Genomic DNA, 24,983 nt, shown 5'->3' with positions numbered 1-24,983 from the left:
TATATATATATATATATATATATATATATATATATATATATATATATATATATATATATATATATATATATATATATATATATATATATATATATATATATATATATATATATATATATATATATATATATATATATATATATATATATATATATATATATATATATATATATATATATATATATATATATATATATATATATATATATATATATATATATATATATATATATATATATATATATATATATATATATATATATATATATATATATATATTGTTACGACCAAATACCACCCCTCTCACGGCTGCCACTGGCTCAGGCGAGCTTATCCCTAGACTGCTCTCTCTGTAGCTTTACTGCTGGGCACAACAAAACGAATCCTGGCACCTACTGGTCGCTAAAAGCCTCAATAGGACGGCACCCTTTTGAACTCATTAACAGGGAAGGGAGTATAAGAAACACCAACTTAATTCCTCCAAGCTGGGAGGTAACTAATTATCCACGTGCTAGGGAGCACCAACAGCACAAATTATCGACAGATTAAGGCATAATTCCCCATTGGACTACAACTCATGTCCAATAAGAATCTGATACACTCTGCCCAGACAACAGCCTATATACAGTCTCTCAAAAGACAGACCCTTACCTCCTGGTGAAGGCCAGGAAGAGGGTAAACAGTTGTAATCTAGGACAATATTTTACAATCCTCTGATCTATCTCACTCAAGGCTGTGGGCCCCAAGTCCTGTTGTGAGGAGACAGCACACTACGCCCAGGCACACATACAGCACACAACAGTGAAAGTTACGCCGCCCTGCTATCCCAGCAACACAGCCTCCATCATCGTGTGCGTAGTGTATCACCCCCCCACGAGCCACCACAGCACAGTTACTAACCACTCACATCATTGACACTGCTGACGCTCTGCCGGTGAGGTATCCTGCCGCCAAGCTAGTCATCTGTGGGAACTTTAACTGATTAGATATCAGCGATACCCTACACCAACTACACCTCATCCCCACCCACCAGCAAGCCATCCTCGACCTTATATTGACAGACCTGGGCCAGCAGTACTCGCCCCCCAAAGCCGCTGCCTCCCATGGGACGGAGCACCCACCTCTCTATACTGTGGACACCCACACCCATCACCTTGAACCCCGGCCAGCTGTCACCAGGACCCACCGCCCCATGCCTGACTCAGCCATGAGGGAGTTTCGGCAGTGGGTCACACAACACCAGTGGACCGAGGTGGTAGATGTGGAGGACGTCCACTTAAAATGGCACAATTACGTCGCCACCATCACAGAAGCCTTCCACCGCTACTTTCCAGCCAAGAGCGTCACAGTGCACCCGTTTAATGCTCCCTGGATGACGCCCCGCATTAAAAGACTCATGCGTCAGCGGACCTGGGCGTTCCACTCCTGCTCGGTCCAATACAGGATACTAAGAAACAAAGTGATCAGGGAGATTAAGGTTGCCAAGGCAAACTATTACCCGGACAAAATACCCCACCTCAAGCTGGCCAACAACAGACAGTGGTATGCTAAGATCAAAGCTTTGTGTGGCCTACAAAAGCACACTTCATCTCTTCCTTGTACCTCACACCTTCCTGCTAATCTCGCGGCTCAGGAGATGAACGATCACTTTGCCGCTATCTGTCAGACCTTTCCTCCCCTCCACACCACTCCGCTTCCTGCTTATCTTCCCGCTCCCTCCCCTCCACCTGCTGCCCAGGCGATGGATGTTTTTAAGAGAATACTCAAATTCAAACCAAGATCCAGCGCACCCACTGACCTTCCTATAAAAATTTACAAGGAGTTTGCTGCAGAGCTAGCAACACCGCTGTGCTCTATAATAAACGCCTCTCTCTCCCAACACTCTTGTCCCACGGACTGGAAGACATCTTACGTCACCCCCATCCCCAAAACTTCCAGTCCACAGTCACTCAATGACCTCAGGCCAGTCTATATCATTCCCATCCCTAGCCTTATTTGTGAAGATTTTGTGTATGACTGAGCCTACACCAAAATTTGCAATACCGTGGATATCAGACAGTTTGAAAATATTAAAGCCACCTCCACCTCCCATTACCTGACCAGCTTCCTTGAATTCATCCACAGCCACCTGGACAAGCGAAACACCTCTCTAGCTGTTGCTTTTGTGGACTTCAAAAAAGCCTTTGATCTTGTTGATCACTCTGTTGTCATCAGCAAGGCAATAAGTCTGGGTCTCCTTCCTAACCTGGTAGCATGGCTAGCCGACTTCCTCACAGGGAGTCGTCAGGCCGTTCGCTATCAGGGATCTGTCTCTAATTTCCAACAACTGACATGTGGGGTCCCCCAGTGGATCAAGATGAGTCCATTATGCTTCCTCCTCCTCATTAACGACGCCCTTACTGACACCCCCCATCGCTGAAAGTATGTGGACGACTGCACCTTGGGCGTCCCAGTTTCCAATAAGAACCCGGACTACTCGCCACTGCAAGCAATTCTGGAGCGACTGCAGACATGGACGGAGGAGAGCAGGATGACCATCAACCACAGCAAAACTGTGGTGATGCATTTCTGTACCCCCTCTGTACCAGTGCCCCCTCCCCAGCTCACAATGGGCACTCTCCCCCTCCAGGTGGTCCGATGTGCCAAGCTTCTCGGAGTCACGGTGGACGACCAGCTGACCTGGAAGCAGCATGTTGCCAGCACCGTAAGATCCGCTACCTACAGGCTGTACATGCTGCGCAGACTCAGGTTGCTGGGGACGCCGACAGACAAGTTAAGGGGGGTGTACCTTACCTTCATCCTCCCCAAACTCATCTATGCCTCCCCAGTGTGGTCCTCCTCCCTCACACACACTCAACAGCTACAGCTGGAGGGTGTGCAGAAAAGGGCGTGCAGGGTCATCCTTGGCCCTGCCTGCACCACCTATGATGAAGCCCTGACAACCCTGAGTCTGTCCAAACTATCCAACAGGCACCGAGAGACCCCTGGAGAAGTTTGGAAGGTGACTACTACGTCATCCACGCCTCCGACACATGCTGTCGCCTGACGCGCCTTGCCCGGTTCATGCCACAAGAAACCATAACCAAATAACGCCCCTAAAGGCGCCGTGCACGGACTGGTACAGACTCAGCGCGATTCCCACCATGGTGAGAGCTATCAATCAATAGTATTTCCTTTCTAGGTTAGACTTAGCCTTAGGATAAATGTTAAATATTTCCCCACCCCTTCTGTACATTTTCAGTTTGTTAGCTGCCTGAAGAATAAACCGTTTATTATTATTATTAGTAGTAGTAGTAGTACACTGCACTTAGGCAGAAACAGGGAGATCTAGATTCGCCCAGATATTGCATTCCCATAGAGTCTAAACAATAATAAGTATGGTCAGGGATAAAATTAAGATCCCAACTGTAGGTATTTCCCATATATACCATCCCTATACACAGTATTTCCACAACTCGCCACTCTCTCTTAACTGTACGTCCTGTCTACTCGGTCTCTATCTTGCTACTAAACTGGCATTCCGTGGGATAGTCCGTTAAATGCGCCTTGATGACACAGACACAGGACAGGAGGGAGGGAGGAAGGGAGAGGAAGTGGAGAACTAGTTGGTGAAAGCTCATCCGTGCCACTCGCCTGCCCACTATGCCTAACTCTAAAAAGATCATTATGTTTCAAAAATCATTATAGGGTTATTTGGAGAGAACAACTCTTCAACTATAGTATCTATTAATTACAACTCTCAAAAAGGAAGGGAAATGGGGGAAATTAAATTATGAAAAAAATAATTTTAAACATATACAAACCACTGTAAGCAAAGCCTGTGACTCCTGCTCCACGCTCCCTGCTTCTCACTCTCTCTCCTCCCTCTTCATATTTTTTTCCTTTCTGCTCCATTGTTCTCTAGTCTTCTAATGAGCAAGACACTCTGCATTACAGTATATATATATATATATATATATATATATATATATATATATATATATATATATATATATATATATATATATATATATATATATATATATATATATATATATATATATATATATATATATATATATATATATATATATATATATATATATATATATATATATATATATATATATATATATATATATATATATATATATATATATATATATATATATATATATATATATATATATATATATATATATATATATATATATATATATATATATATATATATATATATATATATATATATATATATATATATATATATATTGTTATGACCAGGTTCAGCCTCCATCACAGTTGCTACTGCACTTTCATTCTAGCCTAGTGCTACCATAAACACGATAAATCCAAGAACCTGTTGGTCATCGAAAACTATCTATTTAACCCACCACTAGAGAAGGGAATATAACAAATGTCAATTTAATTTTTCAATCTGAAAAGAACTAATGATCCAAGTTCTACATCACAGACAGTATAGACAATACACTCCCAGAGTTAGGGTAATATCCCCTGTTGGGAAACCGCTCACACACGTCCATTTCTGGCCAGAAAATAGTCCATTTACAGTCTCCCAAAAGACAGGCCCACACTTCCGATAAAGCTGGGAACTTGGGAGAGGGTAGACAGCTGTAACCTAGCACAAAAGATTATACAATCCTCTAGTCTGGTACAATCCTCTTGTCCAGTACTCCACCCATAGCTATAAATTACCAGTAAATAAGCAGGTCAATTATGCAAGTGAACAGGAGAGAGTGGGGCTGATGATGCACTGCCTTGATGACTGCTCACCTCGTTCGCTCACTCGTTGGCCGACCTACCTAAATCATTTACACTTCATACTGAGCTACTGGCAATATAATAAAGCATTACTACGCTCCTCACACAAACATATGACGGTGGTTATACACACTGACTCCTTTGGAGCTACACAAACGTTACAAAACACATCCGGCAGATAACGTAAACTTCATCACCGGCATACTATAGTAGCAGTAGCCAACAGCATAAAACAACAGGAAAAAACAGTCCAGGACTTAGTGTTGTGTTGATGTCGGATGTATCTGGCGCTCCGCCATGGCGAGCAAGCTAGGTTCCCCACAGAAACAACCCCAAGCGATCTGAGCTAAAGTTGTAGACTAGCAGCAAGCCCCATGTTTAATTTATGGATGGCAAACTTTCTCACTCTACTCTCTCTCTCTCTCTCTCTCTCTCTCTCTCTCTCTCTCTCTCTCTCTCTCTCTCTCTCTCTCTCTCTCGCTGTTTTTTTATTTTTTATTTATTTATTTTTTTAATGTAGGAGGGACACAGGCCAAGGGCAACAAAAATCCAATAAAATAAAATGCCCACTGAAATACCAGTCCCATAAAAGGGTCCAAAGCGGTGGTCAAAAATTGAAGGATAAGTGTTTTCAAACCTCCCTCTAGAAGGAATTCAAGTCATAGGAGGGTGGAAATACAAAAGCAGGCAGGGAGTTCCAGAGTTTACCAGAGAAAGGGATGAATGATTGAGAATACTGGTTAACTCTTGCGTTAGAGAGGTGAACAGAATAGGGCTGAGAGAAAGAAGAAAGAGCAGTTAGCATGAAAATAGCGGTAGAAGACAACTAGAGATGAAACATTGCGGCGATGAGAGAGAAGCTGAAGACAGTCAGTTAGAGGAGAGATGATGAGACGATAAGCTTTTGATTCCACCCTCTCTAGAAGAGCAGTATGAATGGAACCCCCCAGACATGTAAAGCATACTCCATACATGGAGGGATAAGGCCCTTGTACAGAGTTAGCAGCTAGGGGGGGATGAGAAAAACTGGCGGAGACGTCTCAGAACGCCTAACTTCATAGAAGCTATTTTAGGTAGAGATGAGATGTGAAGTTTCAAGTTCAGATTATAAGTAAAGGACAGACCGAGGATCTTCGGTGTAGAAGAGGGGGACAGTTGACTGTCATTGAAGAAGAGGGGATAGTTGTCTGGAAGGTTGTGTCGAGATGATAGATGGAGGAATTGAGTTTTTGAGGCATTGAACAATACCAAGTTTGCTCTGCCACAATCAGAAATTCTAAGAAAGACCAGAAGTCAAGCGTTCTGTGGCTTCACTGCGTTAAATGTTTACTTCCTGAAGGATTGGACGTCTATGAAAAGACGTGGAAAAGTGCAGGGTGGAATCATCAGCACAGAAGTGGATAGGACAAGAAGTTTGGTTAAAAGATCATTCATGAATAATAAGAAGAGAGTGGGTGACAAGACAGAACCATGAGAAACACCACTGTTAATAGATTTAGGAGAAGAACAGTGACCACAGCAGCAATAGAACGGTCAGAAAGGAAACTTAAAATGAATTTACAGAGAGAAGGATAGGAGCCGTAGGAGGGTAGTTTGGAAATCAAAGCTTTGTGCCAGACTCTATCAAAAGCTTTTGATATGTCCAAGGCAATAGCGAAATTTTCACCAAAATCTCTAAAAGAGGATGACCAAGACTCAGTAAAGAAAGCCAGAAGATCACCAGTAGAGCGGCCTTGACGGAACCCATACTGGCGATCAGATAGAAGGTTGTGAAGTGATAGATGTTTAAGAATCTTTCTGTTGAGGATAGATTCAAAAACTTTAGAAAGGCAGAAAGTTAAAGCAATGGGACGGTAGTTTGAGAGATTAGAACGGTCACCCTTTTTAGGAACAGGCTGAACGTAGGCAAACTTCCAGCAAGAAGGAAAGGTAGATGTTGACAGACAGAGCTGAAAGAGTTTGACTAGGTAAGGTGTAAGCACAGAGGCACAGTTTCGGAGAACAATAGGAGGGACCCCGTCAGGTCCATAAGCCTTCCGAGGGTTTAGGCCGGGGAGGGCATGGAAAACATTGCGAAGAATTTTAATAGGTAGCATGAAGTAGTCAGAGGGTGGAGGAGAGGGAGGAACAAGCCCAGAATCGTCCAAGATAGAGTTTTTAGCAAAGAGTTCACCTTTAGAAATAGATGTGATAGCAGTGGTGCCATCTGGTTGAAATAAAGGAGGGAAAGAAGAAGACGCAAAGTTATTAGAGATATTTTTGGCTAGATGCCAGAAGTCACGAGGGGAGTTAGATCTTAAAAAGTTTTGACACTTTCTGTTAATGAAGGAATTTTTGACTAGTTGGAGAATAGACTTGGCATGGTTTCGGGCAGAAATATAAAGTGCATGAGATTCTGGTGATGGAAGGCTTAAGTACCTTTTGTGGGCCATCTCTCTATCATGTATAGCACGAGAACAAGCTATGTTAAACCAATGTTTGGAAGGTTTAGATCGAGAAAAAGAGTGAGCAATGTACGCCTCCATGCCAGACATTATCACCTCTGTTATGCTCTTGGCACACAAAGAAGGGTCTCTGACACGGTAGGAGTAGTCATTCCAAGGAAAATCAGCAAAATACCTCCTCAGATACCCCCTACTAGCAGAAGCAAAACGCCAGAGACACTTTTGCTTAGGGGGATCTTAAGGAGGGATTGGAGTGATAGGAAAACATACAGATATGAGATTGTGATCGGAGGAGCCTAATGGAAAAGAAAGGGTGACAGCATAAGCAAAAGGATTAGAGATCAGGAAAAGGTCAAGAATGTAGGGCGTATCTCCACGACGTCAGGAATACGAGTAGGGTGTTGCTCTAGGTCGTGGAGGATAGCAAATTTGAAGGCTAGTTCACCAGGACGGTCAGTGAAGAGAGAGGAAAGCCAAAGCTGGTGTTGAACATAGAAGTCTCCAAGAATGGAGATCTCTGCAAAAGGGAAGAGGGTCAGAATATGCTCCACTTTGGAAGTTAAGTAGTCAAAGGATTTTTTATAAGTAAGAGGAGTTAGGTGAGAGGTATACAGCACAGATAAATTTAGTTTGAGAGTGACTCTGTAGTCGTAGACAGATGGTGGAAAACACGAAAGATTCAAGAGCGTGAGCACGAGAGCAGGATAAGTCATTGCGTACATAAACGCAACATTCAGCTTTGGATAGAAAATGAGGATAGAGAAAGTAGGAGAGAACAGAAAAAGGGGCTACTGTCAGTTGCCTCAGACACCTGAGTTTCAGTGAGGAAAAGAAGACGAGGTTTAGAAGAGGAGAGGTGGTGTTCTACAGATTGAAAATTAGATTTTAGACCGCGAATGTTGCAGAATATATATATATATATATATATATATATATATATATATATATATATATATATATATATATATATATATATATATATATATATATATATATATATATATATATATATATATATATATATATATATATATATATATATATTAACTTCTGCAACATTCGCGGTCTAAGATCTAATTTACAATCTGTAGAACACCACCTCTCCTCTTATAAACCTCATCTTTTTTTCATTGAAACTCAGGTCTCTGAGGCAACTGTTAGTAGTCCCTTTTCTGTTCCCTCCTACTTTCTCTATCCTCTTTTTCGATCCAAAGCTGGATGTTGCGTTTATGTGCGCAACGACTTAACCTGCTCTCGTGCCCACGTTCTTGAAACTTCCGAGTTTACCACCATCTGGCTACGACTACAGAGTCACTCTCAAACTAAATTTATCTATGCTCTATACCTCTCACCTAACTCCTCTGTTTATAAGAAATTCTTTGACTACTTACCTTCTAAAGTGGAACACATTCTGACTCTCTTCCCTTTTGCAGAGATCTCAATTCTTGGAGACTTCAATGTTCACCATAAGGTCTGGCTTTCCTCTCCCTTCACTGACCATCCTGGTGAATTAGCCTTCAACTTTGCTATCCTCTACAACATAGAGCAAATGGTACAACACTCTACTTGTATTCCTGACCATCTTGGAGATACGCCAAACATTCTTGTCCTTTTCCTGACCTCTTATCCTTCTGCTTATGCTGTCACACTTTTTTCTCCGTTGGGCTCCTCCGATCACAATCTCATTTCTGTATCTTGTCCTATCGATCCAATCCCTCCTCAGAATCCCCCTAAGCGAAGTTGCCTCTAGCGTATTGCTTCTGTTAGTTCAGGGACCTGAGGAGTTATTTTGTTGATTTTCATTGGAATGACTACTGTTTCCGTGTCAGAGACCCGTCTTTGTGTGCCGAGCACATAACAGATGTCATAGTGTATGGCATGGAGGAGTACATTTCTTACTCTTTTTCTCGACCTAAACCTTCCAAACCTTGGTTTAACACAGCTTGTTCTCGTGCTATATATGATAGAGAGGTGACCCAAAGGTTAAGCCTTCCATCAAGGGAATCTCATGCACTTTACGTTTTTGCCCAGAACGATGTAAAGTCTGTTCTCCAACTAGCCAAAAACTCCTTTAACAGAGAGTATCAAAATTTTTTTTAAGAACTAACTCCCCTTGTGGCTTTTGGCATCTAACCAAAAAATATCTCCAATAACTTTGCTACTTCGTCTTCTATCCCTCCTTTATTTCAGCCAGATAGCACCAGTGCTATCACATGTTTCTATTCTAAAGCTATTCCTATTTCTATTTCTAAAGCTGAATTCTTCGCTCAAACCTTTGCTAAAAACTCTACCTTGGACGCTTCTGGGCTTGTTCCCCCCTCTTCTCCACCCTCTGACTACTTCATGCTAAATTTTAAAATTCTTCGCAATGATGTTTTCCATGCCCTCGCTGGCCTAAACCCTCGGAAGGCTTATGGACCTGATGGCGTTCCTCCTATTTTTCTCTGAAACTGTGCCTCCGTCAAACTCTTCCCTATTCAAACTCTTTCAGCTCTGTCTTTCAACATCTATCATTCCCTCTTGCTGGAAGTTTGCCTACATTCAGCCTGTTTCTAAAAAGGGTGACCGTTCTAATCCTTCAGACTACCGTCCTATTGCTTTAATTTTCTGCCTATCTAAAGTTTTCAAATCTATTCTCAACAGGAAGATTCTTAAACATCTATCACTTAACAACCTTTTATCTGATCGCCAGTATAGGTTCTGTCAATGCCGCTCTACTGGTGATCTTCTGGCTTTCCTTACTGAGTCTTGGTCATTCTCTTTTGGATATTTGGATATATCAAAAGCTTTTGATAAAGTCTGGCACAAAGCTTTGATTTAAAAACTACCCTCCTACGGCTTCTATCCTTCTCTTTGTAACTTCATCTCAAGTTTCCTTTCTGACCGTTCTATTGCTGCTGTGGTAGACAGTCACTGTTCTTCTCCTAAATCTACAGTGGTGTTCCTCATGGTTCTGTCCTATCACCCACTCTCTTCTTATTATTCATCAATGACCTTTTAAACTAAACTTCTTGTCCTATCCATTCCTACGCTAATGATACCACACTGCACATTTCCACAGTTTTTCATAGACGTCCAACCCTTTAAGGAAGTAAACATTTCACACAGGGAAGCCACAGAACTGACTTCTGATCTTTCTAAAATTTCTGATTGGGGCATATCAAATCTGGTATTGTTTAATGGCTCAAAAACTCAATTACTCCATCTATCAATTCGACACACCCTTCCAGACAACTATCTCCTCTTCTTCAATGACACTCAACTGCCCCCCTCTTCTACACTGAACATCCTCGGTCTGTCCATTTCTTATGATCTGAAATGGAAACTTCACATCTCATCTCTAGCTAAAACAGCTTCTATGAAGTTAGGTGTTCTGAGACGTCTCCGCCAGATTTTCTCACCTCCTCAGCTGCTAACTCTGTACAAGGGCCTTATCCGACCATGTCTGGGTGGAATGAAAAGCTTTTTGTTTCATCAACTCTTCTCCTCTAACTGACTGTCTTCAGCCTCTCTCTCTCATCGCTGCAACGTTGCATCTCTAGTTGTCTTCTACCGCTATTTTCATGCTAACTGCTCTTCTGATCCTACTAACTGTATTCCTCCCCTCTTCCCGCGGCCCTCCTCCCATTGTACAAGACTGTCTTCTTTCTCTCACCCCTATACTGTCCACCTCTCTAATGCAAGAGTCAACCAGTATTCTCAATCATTCATCCCTTTCTCTGGTAAACTCTGGAACTCCTTGCCTGCCTCTGCATTTCTACCTTCCTATGACTTGAATCCCTTCAAGGAGGTTTCAAGACACTTATCCTTCGATTTTTGATTACCACTTTGTACCCTTTTATGGGACTGGCATCTCAGTGGGCTTTTTTTTATTGTCTTTTTATTTTTATTTATTTTTTTTTTGGCCTTGGCCAGTGTTCCTCCCACATAAAAAAAAATAAATAATATATATATATATATATATATATATATATATATATATATATATATATATATATATATATATATATATATATATATATATATATATATATATATATATATATATATATATATATATATATATATATATATATATATATATATATATATATCCGCGACGGTTCATGGGCCTACTCCACATGAACAAGGAACTGTGTAACTTTGAAGAAGTGTCGCGGCTTACCCTAACCTGCAGGCTTGCCCGGGGACTAGTAGGAGATTCCCTGTAACCAGTTGGGGGCAATAAGCAGCAGGAAAGGACTAATTAACAGTTCCGAAGAGCCAGGATAGGCCTAGCAAGCCACTGGTGTTACAGTTTTTGCTCAAGAAACGCAGAACGTGCCTCGGAATCGGACTGACCAAAGGGTAACGAACCGGAATGGAACTGGACATGAAAATAGGAAACAAAAGACAATAAAGATTGCAACGATAAACTTGGCAACATTCAAGGATAAAGAAGAGGAAATAATAGAGATGATGAAGGAAAGAAAGCTGGACATCGTTGGATTATGTGAAACTAGAATCAAAGGGAAAGGAGAAAAAACATTACATGAAAATTATAAGATCATATATAGTGGTAATGAGGATGGAAGACATGGGGTTGCTATAATGATGTCACCACTGATGGCAGAAAGGATGGACAGTATGGACTGCAGAAATGAGAGAGTGATGGGTATAACGTTAACTATAGAACAGACAAAATTAGCATTATCCAAACATATGCTCCACAACAGGGCAGAAGTCTGAGGGAGAAAGAGCAGTTTTATGAAACTCTACAGGAAATGACAGAAACAATAAGACATCACGAGAATGTCATTGTCATGGGAGACATGAATGGACATGTCGGACAGAATAGAGATGGAGTAGAGCACGTCATCAGAGAGTTTAGCATTGGCGAAAGGAACCAGGAGGGAGAAAGATTAATAGATTATTGTGTGATGAATAACATGTCCATTATGAATACTTATTATAAACATCAGGAGAGCCATAAATGGACATGGTATCGGTGGAATGCAGCACAACAAGGATATACTGAGAGGTCAATGATTGACCTGTTTCTCACCAACAAGAAAAACATATTTAAAGATGTTAGGACCATACCATCTGTGTCCTTAGACTCTGACCACAGGTTGGTGGTGGCTAAATTAAAAATTGTAAAACCAAAGGAAAAAGTCAAGAAAAAGCAAAAGAGATTCAAACTGGAAAACCTCAAGGACGAAGAGAAGAAGCAAGCACTACGGCAACTGGTAACATTACGAAAACCAACCGAACTGGAATTGGAAGAAATGAACGTAGAAGAACAATGGAATAAATTCAAGAACACTGTGTATGGGGCAGCTGAGGAGACAGTTGGTATTAAAATCAAATATGGAACCAAAAAGAAAAGTACTGCATGGTGGACTTATGATGTTAAGGAAGCAGTCAAAGAAAAAACAAGATCTTTCAGAAAATGGATGAAAACAAGAAACATTGAAGATAGAGAAGATTACGTAGATAAACGAAACAGTGCAGAAGCAACCAAAAGAGCAGCCAAGGAGGACATGTGGATCAAGATTGGTCAAGATCTAGAGAGAGACGTAGAAGGAACAAGAAAATTATTGTATAGCATGGCTAAGAACTATAGGAAAGGAAATAGCGAATCAACATATGCAATAATGAACAAAACAGGAGAACTACTAACAAAACCACAGGAGATTGAAGAAAGATGGAGAGAATACTTCCAAGAACTTCTAAATGTGGAGGATGTGGAAGTGGATGAAGAGCGGAATCTAGATATACAGGAAGAACAAGGAGATAACCCAAATGAGATCAGTATAGAGGAAGTGAAGGAGGCACTAAAGAAGATGAGAAGCGGCAAAGCCCCGGGGGACGACGAGCTCCCTATAGAGCTATTTAAAGCTGCTGGGGAAGAATGTGCAGAGTGGATGAGGTACATTTTCAGTAATGCGTGGAAAGAGGAGAAAGTGCCCCATGACTGGCACAAAGCAATAGTATGTCCAATATATAAGAAAGGCAGTAAAACAGATTGAGCAAATTATAGAGGTATATCCCTGTTATCTCATGTTGGAAAATTGTATGAAAGAATAGTTGAGAAAAGATTAAGAACCTGTGTCGAGGAGAAACTAGGAATATGGCAGTATGGTTTCAGGCCCAATAGGAGCACGACAGATCTAGTGTTCACTTTAAAGATGATAATGGAGAAGAGTTGGGAGTGGAGCATTGATAAATATGTGGCTTTTATAGATCTGGAAAAAGCCTTTGATAGAATTAGAAGAGATTGCTTGTGGAGAGTCTTACAACATCAAGACTACGGCATAAACTCTAAACTGATACGAGTAATTAAGAGTATATATAAGAACACGGAGAGCAGAGTCAAGAACAGAGAGCTGGAGAGTGAATGGTTTAGCATTAAGACAGGAGTGAGACAAGGGGGAGTGCTCTCTCCTTTGCTATTCATTATATACATGGACAGATGCCTGAAGGAAGTGTGTGTAAGGGAGGATAAAGAGATCACGCTGGCCTATGCAGACGATGTCGCTGTCGTGACAAGAAGCCAACAAGATCTTCAAGAGGCCATGACAAGATGGAATGATGTCTTAAATAGGGAAGGAATGAGAATGAACAAACAAAAAACAGAAATAATGAAAGTTGGCAGAATAAAGGAGGAATGTAATATTTACATAGAAAACGTTAAACTGAAGCAGACCGACAAATTTTGTTATCTGGAAATACTTTTCGACGAGGAAAACAGACAGAATATAGAAATTTTAAATAGAATACAGAAGTACAATGCAAATGTCAGTGCATTGTATCCCATACTTAAAGATAAGAATATTCCAACAAAAGCTAAAACCATAATATTTACAACAATACTAAGACCAGTACTTCTATATGGGTCAGAAACTTGGACACTGACAACAAGAACATCTTCACAAATACAAGCAGCAGAAATGAGAGTTCTGAGAATGATCCGAGGTGTGACCAGACTTGATAGAATTAGAAATGAAGAAACCAGAGAGAGATTAGGGATAACATCTATACTGAAGATAATTGAAAAGAACAAATTGAGATGGTATGGACATGTCCGAAGAATGGAAGATACAAGATACGCAAGGAAGTTTCTGGAATGGGTTCCTCTAGGCAGGAGGCCGGTGGGACGACCTAGGAAGCGATGGATGCAGGGAGTTGAAGAAGCTACTGAACGAAGAGGAAGAAATCTACAAGAAATAACCAGAGATGAGGATTTCATGGATAGAGACCTTTGGAGAAGATTCGTAGAGGCCGGACACTGACAGGCATTGCCTACCTTGCGTCTGGTGAGAAAGGTGAGAAATATATATATATATATATATATATATATATATATATATATATATATATATATATATATATATATATATATATATATATATATATATATATATATATATATATTATCAATTAGTTTGTTTATTTATGAAAACTGCTGTGCGTACTAGAGAACGAAGAATATACTGGCAGGGTTTTCATACTGCTAGATAAGAACAGGAGATCACTACGCAAGCTTCGTCAAAAGGAATGCAGGTTTTACGAGGTGTTGTAAAACTGACATGTATTACTCTTCTAAGTTGCTTTTTTAATGTCCTTTACTGACTGTTGGTCTTGGTTACACACATTATGATCGATGCAGCCCGTCCTTGACTGACAGACTCATTAGGTGAAAGATGCAGTAGTGAGTAGATGAGCAACATGGGAGTAATGAACGACCACTAGAGGCCAGATGGTGAGATAACGATAAAGCCTGGTTTTGAAAATGAGCTTGCCAAACTTGAGACTCACACGCTCTTGGGTGCCTCACGAAATCTCCCCTGAGCGTAAAGCATAAAAAATTGATTGGGATGATATTGTCTCAGGGGATGATTCTAAGACCTGAACATAAAGGGATTTTCCCAAAGGCTGAAGCAAACAAAATATGTAATTATTTGACGGAATTTAACCGAGAGTATCCATATTGGCTTCTGCATTTCTTTTATGTAGAAGTTGTACTGGCTAAGGGCAACAAAGCATAAAACGACCCACTGAGGTACCAGTTTCTAAAGAAGAATGCCAATAGGATTATCCAAAGTTAGAGAAATGTCTTGAAACCTCCCTCTTGAAAGCACTCATGTCATAGGAAGAGGGAAACACAGAAGCAGGCAAGGAGCTCCAGAGTTTACCAGTAAAAAAAAAGAAGGATTATGAATACTGGTTAACGCTTGCACTAGGGAGGTGGACAGAATCCCGATACATAACCACCTCCCGGATTATCTACGTACTTGCTGAGTGTTTTATCAATGAAGCAAATATGATAAGATACATTTCTAGCAGTAACAGATCAGTGTCGAAAATATAGAAAAAAAGTCATGAAAGGAAAAGAGGGCTACATGAATGGTGAGGAAAGATACGAGGAAGAAAAGTAAATAAGGAATAAAGTCATCATGACCACATCACCCACCGTTCCTGTGCAGACTGGCCACCAGGCGCTCAAAGTCATCCATGGTGCCAAAGATCGGGTCGATTGCCATGTAGTTGGAAATGTCGTACCCGAAGTCCTTCATTGGAGACTTGAAGATGGGACTGAGCCACACCGTCACCACGCCAAGATCCTTCAGGTGGTCTGAGTGAGCCACCACACCTGGGCAACGCGACAGTGAGGCAGCAGAGCGAAGGGGGCAGAAAAGGAGGAGGGAAATGAGTGATGCAAGGCAGAATCACTTTATGCTGGGTGTATTAGGAATTATCTTCGGAAAACTATTGAAAATTTATGGGGATACGTAAAAAAGAATTAATAGAAACGTAGATTTACGTACAAACACACACACACACACACAACTCTAATCCTTCTACTTATGCTGTCACCCTCTCTTCTCCGTAGGGCTACTCCGATCACAATCTCATATTTGTATCTTGTCCTATCGATCCAATCCCTTCTCAGGATCCCCCTAAGCGAAGGTGCCTCTGGCGTTTTGCTTCTGCTAGTTCGGGGGACTTGAGGAGGTATTTTGCTGATTTTCCTTGGAATGACTACTGCTTCCGTGTCAGAGACCCGTCTTTGTGTGACGAGCGCATAACAGAGGTGATAGTGTCTGGCATGGAGGCGTACATTCCTTACTCTTTTTCTCGACCTAAACTTTCCAAACCTTGGTTTAACACAGCTACTTCTCGTGCTATACATGATAGAGAGGTGGCCCAAAGAAGGTACTTAAGCCTTCCATCACCAAAATCTCATGCAATTTATATTTATGCCCGGAACCATGCCATGTCTGTTCTCCAACTAGCCAATAACTACTTCATTAACAGAAAGTTTCAAAATCTTTCAAGATCTAACCCCCTCGTGACTCCTGGCATCTAGCCAAAAATATCTCCAATAACTTTGCTTCTTCTTTCCCTCCTTTATTTCAACTAGATGGCACCACTGTTATCCCATCTTTTTCTAAAGCTGACCTCTTCACTCAAACCTTTGCTAAAACCTCTACCTTGGACGATTCTGGGCTTGTTCCTCCCTCTCCTCCACCTTCTGACTACTTCATGCTATCTTTTAAAATTCTTCGCAATGATGTTTTCCATGCCCTCGCCGGCCTAAACCCTCGGAAGGCTTATGGACCTTGGACGATTCTGGGCTTGTTCCTCCCTCTCCTCCACCCTCTGACTACTTCATGCTATCTTTTAAAATTCTTCGCAATGATGTTTTCCATGCCCTCACTGGCCTAAACCCTCGGAAGGCTTATGGACCTGATGGGGTCCCTCCTATTGTTCTCTGAAACTGTGCCTCCGTGCTTGCACCTTGCCTAGTCAAACTCTTTCAGCTCTGTCTGTCAACATCTACCTTTCCTTCTTGGTGAAAGTTTGCCTACATTCAGCCTGTTCCCAAATAAGGTGACCGTTCTAATCCTTCAGACTACCGTCCTATTGCTTTAATTTCCTGCCTATCTAAAGTTTTCGAATCTATCCTCAACAGGAAGATTCTTAAACATATATCACTTCACAACCTTCTATCTGATCACCAGTATGGGTTCCATCAAGGCCGCTCTACTGGTGATCTTCTGGCTTTCCTTACTGAATCTTGGTCATCCTCTTTTGGAGATTTTGGTGAAACTTTTGTTGTTGCCTTGGACATATCAAAGGCTTTTGATAGAGTCTGGCACAAGGCTTTGATTTCCAAACTACCCTCCTACGGCTTCTATTCCTCTCTCTGTAACTTCGTCTCAGATTTCCTTTCTGACCGTTCTATTGCTGCTGTGGTAAATGATCACTGTTTTTCTCCTAAATCTATTAACAGCGGTGTTCCTCAGGGTTCTGTTCTGTCATCCACTCTTTTATTATTCATCAATGACCTTCTAAACTAAACTTCTTGTCCAGTCCATTCCTACGCTAATGATACCACCTTGCACATATCCACGTCTTCTCATAGACGTCCAACCCTTCAGGAAGTAAACATTTCACGCAGGGAAGCCACAGAATGCCTGACTTCTGATCTTTCTAAAATTTTTGACTGGGGCAGAGCAAACCTGGTATTGTTCAGTGGCTCAAAAACTCAATTACTCCATCTATCAATTCGACACAACCTTCCAGACAACTATCACCTCTTCTTGAATGACACTCAACTGTCCCCCTCTTCTACACTGAACATCCTCTGTCTTTCCTTTACTTATAATCTGAACTGGGAACTTCACATCTCATCTGTAGCTATAACAGCTTCTATGAAGTTACGTGTTCTGAGACGTCTCCGCCAGCTTTTCTCACCCCACTCCCCTAGCTACTAACTCTGTACAAGGGCCTCATCCGTCCAAATATGGAGTATGGTTCACATGTTAGGGGGGGATCCACTCATACCGCTCCTCTAGACAGTGTGGAATTAAAAGCTTTTCGTCTCATCAACTCCTCTCTTCGAACTGACTGTCTTCAGCCTCTCTCTCATCGCTGCAACGAAAAATGTTGCATCTTTAGCTGTCTTCTACAGCTATTTTCATGCTAACTGCTCTTCTGATCTTGCTAACTGCATGGCTCCCCTACTCGCGCGGCCTCGCTGCACAAGATTTTTTTCATTCTCTCGCCCCTATTCTGTCCACCTCTCTAATGCAAGAGTTTACCAATATTCTCATTCATGCCTTCCTTTCTCTAGTAAACTCTGGAACTCCCTGCCTGCTTCTGTTTTTCCACCCTCCTATGACTTGAATTTCTTCAAAAGGGAGGTTTCAATTTTTTACTACCGCTTTGGACCCTTTTATGGGACTGGCATTTCAGTGGTCATTTTTTTTTTATTGGATTTTTGTTGCCCTTGGCCAGTGTCCCTCCTACATAAAATAAACACACACACACACACACACACACACACACACACACACATAGACACATATTTCACCACCCCTCTGTACATTTTCAGTTTGTAAACTGCCTTAATAATCAACCGTTTATTATTATTATTATTATTATTATTATTATTATTATTATTATTATTATTATTATTATTACATATTAGATTAGATAAGATTAGATTTAGCATTTCATTGACCAGAGCATTCTGTATAATTTCAATGATGACCTAAATTTTGGACCAACAAAATACATTATTTAGTTGGGTTTAGGAAGGGGGATAAAAACCCAGGGAGGAGTTAGGATTCTTTTAATCTCTAACGTTTCGGCTGAATAGCCATCCTCAGAGGGACTGATTTACATGAGTGAAAACGCACTATTTATAACAACATACAAAATTTCCTCATTTGACATTCGTACAGAGTATTGCCATCCCGGCATGTACCTCACCTAATTTTACTTTCCTAGTCAGGTGGCATTATCCGTCTACGTGACGAGCCTTTACTGGGGATTTTCCTTGTACCTGACCTGAGGGCCAATCTGGCGGAATTACCCGCCCACCTGATTAAACCTTCTCTGTGGTTATTGACTTCCCTAGTTGCTATGAGGGCTGCCTCTATAGCTTTTCTCATTCTTTTCTTCAATCCAACTTTAATTTCTTTAGCCTCTTCCCATTTTGGTAGGTGTTTACATTTTTCTATGTGTAATACAAGGGAGTTTGATGTGTTGTGTTTTAAAACATCTCTACAGAAATAGCAGAGCATAGGAGAGTTGTTTTAAAACACAACACATCAAACTCCCATGTATTACACATAGAAAAATGTAAACACCTACCAAAATGGGAAGAGGCTAAAGAAATTAAAGTTGGATACAAGAAAAGAATGAGAAAAGCTATAGAGGCAGCCCTCACAGCAACTAGGGAAGTCATTAACCACAGAGAAGGTTTAATCAGGTGGGCGGGTAATTCCGCCACATTGGCCCTCAGGTCAGGTACAAGGAAAATCCCCAGTAAAGGCTCGTCACGTAGACGGATAATGCCACCTGACTAGGAAAATAAAATTAGGTGAGGTACATGCCGGGATGGCAATACTCTGTACGAATGTCAAATGAGGAAATTTTGTATGTTGTTATAAATAGTGTATTTTCACTCATGTAAATCAGTCTCTCTGAGGATGGCTATTCAGCCGAAACGTTAGAGATTAAAAGAATCCTAACTCCTCCCTGGGTTTTTTATCCCCCTTCCTAAACCCAACTACTTGTCAACATGAACAATTCACATTATTTAGTATTTCCACATAAAACATATTTTTTACAATGTACATGATAACAGAGACAAAGATATGGAATACATGACAACCTAACACACACATAGAACACAGAAACGAGGAACACATGACACGATAAACCCTTTAAAACGTAAGACAATGAAACGCATGACAACCTGAAAATATATGAAACGCAAAACAGCATAGGTAAGCACATTAATCACATACCACCTAAAACGTTTGAAACGCATGACAACTTAAAAATCATGAAATACACAACATTATGAAACGCATGGCTATTTTCAAAGAAGTGGTAACTTGATATAACATATCAAAACACTTGACAAACCACATGAAAAGTACCATAACGATAAAATATGTATAACCTAAAACACATGGAATATATGACAATGTAAAACGATTTAAAACACATGACTGTAAGGGAATCGCCAACCATCTAAGCACCCCCTTTAACTGCTGTGGTAAAGGGAGGAATGATCGTTCTTCCTCCACGTCAAGGGCGGAGTTTCTCGCCCGAGGTTTCTCTTCCTCCTCCCGAATCCTCGAGCAGAATGGGCTCGGGTTGCTGGCTCGTCATGATACACCGTCACCGCTTCGGAGCAACGCCTCGAGTGCCCTCGTCACCACGCCCTCCCTCCTTGATAGAGGAACTCGGCAGGAGCTGACATCGTGAGGCCAGCAGACACCAGGAAGCAGACAGATCTCACCACCTGCCAAGACTACACCTCCGTTCAGCTGTTCTCCTCTAGCACTCAGGAAGGCTTCGGTGCAGATTGTGGGCTGATCTCACTTGCTCTCCGTATCTGGCACTCATCTGCCGTCAGCCACAAGGACTCCCCCAGGATTCTTGGTGATATTGGTGTTATTATTGAGTTGTTGTTGGGTTGTCGGTTTGTGTTTTTGTTAATTGTATTTGTAGAGTTCCGTTCTCCCTCGTTTTCTTTACGTCCCAATCTTAGAATGAGTGTTGACGGGAAGAGTAGCCATCCCAGCCATGACATATTGTCGACCTCGCAAGGATTCGGCTGCTGTTCGTCTTCGAAACTTCTGGAGATTGAGCGTGTGTAAGTCGCCAGTGCGCGCCCTTGCTGCCTGAGGCCCTGGGGTAAGGTTCATGGTGAGTGGATGTTGATGTCTCCTCGCCAGTACTACCAAGTGCGTTCGGGTGTTTTCAACGCCCTGGTTTGTGAGGTGCGGATTTGTTGTCCTCTTTCCTGACTCTGCCAAGTGTTGTTGTTGTGTTATCTTTTAGTGATGTGCGGTTTTCTCCTTTCACTTACATTGTCACGTGTTTTTGACTTAATTGACATTGACAACGTTTCTTTGTGTCTGTTGAGGTGTGGTCTTTTTTTTACCACCTTCCGCCATTCATTTAACATGGCTGATTTTGAGCAGCTCAAGTTCCAGGCTGAGTCCTTGGCTTTGGAAGGCATGGAGGTGTGCCAGTGGATTAGGGAACAGCAGGCACTTCTGCGGGAGGAACGTCAGCGAGAGCGAAAAGAAAGACGAGAGCAAGCGGAGCGAGCAGAAAATCGAGAGCAAGCGAAAAGAGAGAGGGAGATTCGACTGGCGGAGATTCAGACTTCTGCTACCAGACCGACAGAGGCTTTAAGGTTAAGTGATCCTGTTACCAGGCCTCTCTTACCTGGCTACAATTCTGGCTAGATTCGAACGGATGGAAGCCTTGTTAAAAATTGACAGATAGTTATGCCGCTCGACTCTGTTGTCTTCTCATGGGTAAGGCCGCTGAACTGTATATCTCTCTCCCACCTTCCACCACCGATGACTGCGATCTACTTAAGCAAGCTTTACTAACAGGATTCAGCAAGACTCCTGATGGATGCCGCCACGAGTTTAAGTCCGCCAAGATCAAGATAGGACAAAATTATCAGCAGTTCCTCACTCAACTAGGCAGATAACTCGATTCCTGGCTTGAATCGTGGAAGGTTAAAAAGGAGTACGATGATCTGAGGGATTTATTTTTTTTCTAGATCAGTTTCTATCCTCGCTAACCCCCGAGCTTCGCTTCTTTCTTAAGGAGCGAACAGACGTGAAGTTGGAGGATGTGGCCAGCCTTGCCGGTTGTTAGGCGTCTGCCCACAACGCCTATCCAAAGGATTTTACATCTCTACGACCCAAGTAGTTGCCACTCAGGGCTATGCCTCCTTCCAAGCAAATCATTTTTCCTCCTGCAAAGTACGCTGCGTCCACGGTGAGGTGTCACAAATGTGGAGAGGAGGGCCATATTCGACCACGTTGCCCAAAAAAATCCACGAGCTTTCAAAGATCACCTAACTACTACCACTCCCCAATACAAAGTTGGGTTTTATATGGAAGATCGAAGTGTTCTTTGTTTCACCGTGGCTGGTACCATTAATGGATCCTGAGCTTCGACCATCATTAGATACACTGGTTGTTTTGGTGTGGTAGTCTCAGAAGAGGTACTGCCCGACATACCCATCTCTTTTTTTTTTTTTTTTTTTTTTTTTTTTTTTTTTTTTCTTAATGGATCTTGGGCTTAGACCATCAATAGATACACTGGTTGTTTTGGTGTGGTAGTCTCAGAAGAGGTACTGCCCGACATAGACCCATCTCTTTTTTTTCCTTAATTTTTTTTTTTTTTAATGGATCCTTGGCTTCGACCATCATTAGATACACTGGTTGTTTTGGTGTGGTAGTCTCAGAAGAGGAACTGCCCGACATAGTCCCATCTCTTTTTTTTTCCTAAGGTCAGTGTCAGACTACCTAAGACGCGTCGATGAGTTTCTAGTCGTCCATTGCTGCTTACGGTGTCCTTCCTACATGGATTGGACCGACGCCGTGAGGGTGCCAATCAAATTCGCGACTAGTCTGGTTGGGCACATCCCCGGTGTTAACGCTCCTCGCCAACCTAACGAGGAATCGCCCTCTGATGCCTGTGGGTAAGCTGAGCAAGATGCTGAGCAAGATCCTACTGACACTCCTGCTGCCGCTGCCAACAAGGATAATAACAAGACCCACAAGGATGATATCAATACCCGGCCTTCGTATCTCCTGGAGCTTCTCCTGCTGATGTAATCCGGTACGAGAACCTCTCTGCTGATCTTCAGTCCCGTTTCGAACAACTGAAGCAGGCATTGTTATCCTCGCCTGTCCTCCGTCTGCCAGACCCGAACCGGATCTTTGTTCTGCGGACTGATGCTTCCAACTAAGGAATTGGTGCTGTGCTTCTACAGTACCACGAAGATCTTCCACACCCTACTGCCTACGCCAGCCGCAACCTATTGGAGAAGGAACGACGATATTCTACCATCGAGAAGGAATGCCTGGCCATAGTCTTCGGCATTAATAGGTTTGACTTCTACCTCTGAGCTAAGGAGTTTATCCTTGAGGTTGACCATAAACCCTTGATCTACTTAGAAAAGTTCAAAGAACGAAATTGTTCGAGTTTTTTTAAGATGGGTGCTGGGCCTTCAGCCTTATAGATTCAGAGTCGTGCATGTGGCTGGCTCTGATAATATTGGGGCTGACCTCCTCCTGATAATATTGGGGCTGACCTCCTCAGCCATCTCCCCTCTATGTAAATTCTGGTTACCTGAGACCATTTCTCAGACCTCTGATCCGAGTCAATTTTCAATGGGACATCTTGATCCGAGTCAATTTTCAATGGGCCAGATGTCCCATGTGTATATATGTACTTACTGTGTGTGTGTGTGTGTGTGTGTGTGTGATCTGAGTCAATTTTCATTGGGCCAAATGTCCCATGTGTATATATGTACTTAGTGTGTGTTGTGTTGTGTTGTGTTGTGTTGGTATGGCGTATACTCACTATGCGGTTCCTTTCATCAGCTATACAGCAGATGCTTTCGTGGGAGCATGTGTGAGGGAATCGCTAACCATCTAAGTACCCCTTTAACTGCTGTGGTAAAGGGAGAAATGATCGTCCTTCCTCCACATTAAGGGCGGAATGTCTCGCCCGAGGTCTCTCTTCCTCCTCCCGATTCCTCGAGTAGAAGGAGCTCGGGCTGCTGGCTCCTCATGATACAGCGTCGCTGCTTCGGAGAAACGCCTCGAGTGTCCTCGTTACCACCCCCTCTCTCCTTGGTAGGGGAACTCGGCAGAGGCTGACATCGTGAGGCCAGCAGACGCCAGGAAGCAGACAGCTCTCGCCACCTGCCACGACTACATCCGTTCAACTGTTCTCTTCTAACACTCCGGAAGGCTTCGGTGAAGATTGTGGGCTGATCTCACCTGCCCTCATTACCTGGCACTCGTCTGCCGTCGGCCCCAACTCGTTCCTGGTTCAACCCCTACCGGCCGAGGCGAGATTCCTACGGCTGCCAGGACGCCGGCCTCCAAGGACTCCCACAGGACTCTTGATGATATCGGCGGATATCTGTTACTGTTGGGTTGTGGGTTTGTTTTTGTTAATTATGATTGTTGAGTTCTGTTCTCCCTTGTTTTCTTTGTCCCAATCTTAGAAGGAGTGTTGATAGGAAGAGTAGCTATCCCGGCCCTGACAATGTCACACAACTATATCTTAAAACACATGAAACGCATGACGAAACATGTAATACAAAACACTGAACGCACACATATACACACAGAAAAAGACACTCACCCATGAGGTCTCCCGTACCATCTCCGTCGCTGTCGCCAAAGGAACGGGGATACACTTGATACACTCCACCTTGCTCCCAAAATTTTGGCCCGTCCGCGTTGTGCTCCTTCCAGCCATTCCTGTCACACGTTAGAGTTACTACTACTACAACTCCTGCTTTTACTGCTACTAATACTACCCTTTTTTTTTAAAAGGGCAACAAAATTGTAATAAAAAAAAAAGAAAAGCTCACTGAGGTGCTGGTCCCGGAACAGACTCAAAAGTGGTAGTAAAAACCTTTCAAGATCTAACTCCCATCGTGACATCTGGCATCTAGCCAAAAATATCTCCAATAACTTTGCTGCTTCTTCTTTCCCTCCTCTATTTCAACCAGATGGCACCTCTGCCATCACATCTATTTCTAAAGCTGAACTCTTCGCCCAAATCTTTGCTAAAAACTCTACCTTGGACGATTCTAGGTTTGTTCCTCCCTCTCCTCCACCCTATGACTACTTCATGCCACCTATTAAAAAAAAGTCTCCGCAATGATGCTCTCCATGCCCTCGCAGGCCTAAACCCTCGGAAGGCTTATGGACCTGA

The 24,983-nt window shown here is 42.2% G+C and overlaps 1 protein-coding gene across 2 annotated transcripts in view; it reads right to left on the bottom strand.

Annotated features, from left to right (window-relative positions):
• Nucleotides 1–24,983, bottom strand: part of LOC135110189 (maltase A1-like) — a 110,550-nt gene that overhangs the window by 73,381 nt on the left and 12,186 nt on the right. The window contains exons 3-4 of one of the 2 annotated variants that reach the window (XM_064022218.1): nucleotides 24,405–24,523; nucleotides 15,661–15,840 (exon numbers count right to left, since the gene is read on the bottom strand). In XM_064022218.1, the coding sequence (XP_063878288.1) occupies nucleotides 15,661–15,840; nucleotides 24,405–24,523 (299 nt within the window). The remainder of the gene's footprint in view (nucleotides 1–15,660; nucleotides 15,841–24,404; nucleotides 24,524–24,983) is intronic. The other variant, XM_064022219.1, reaches the window with a different exon arrangement.

The sequence above is a fragment of the Scylla paramamosain genome, chromosome 20 (assembly GCF_035594125.1).
Source record: "Scylla paramamosain isolate STU-SP2022 chromosome 20, ASM3559412v1, whole genome shotgun sequence".
Classification (NCBI taxonomy): Eukaryota; Metazoa; Arthropoda; class Malacostraca; order Decapoda; family Portunidae; genus Scylla; species Scylla paramamosain.
This window is presented reverse-complemented; position numbering and strand designations above follow the sequence as displayed.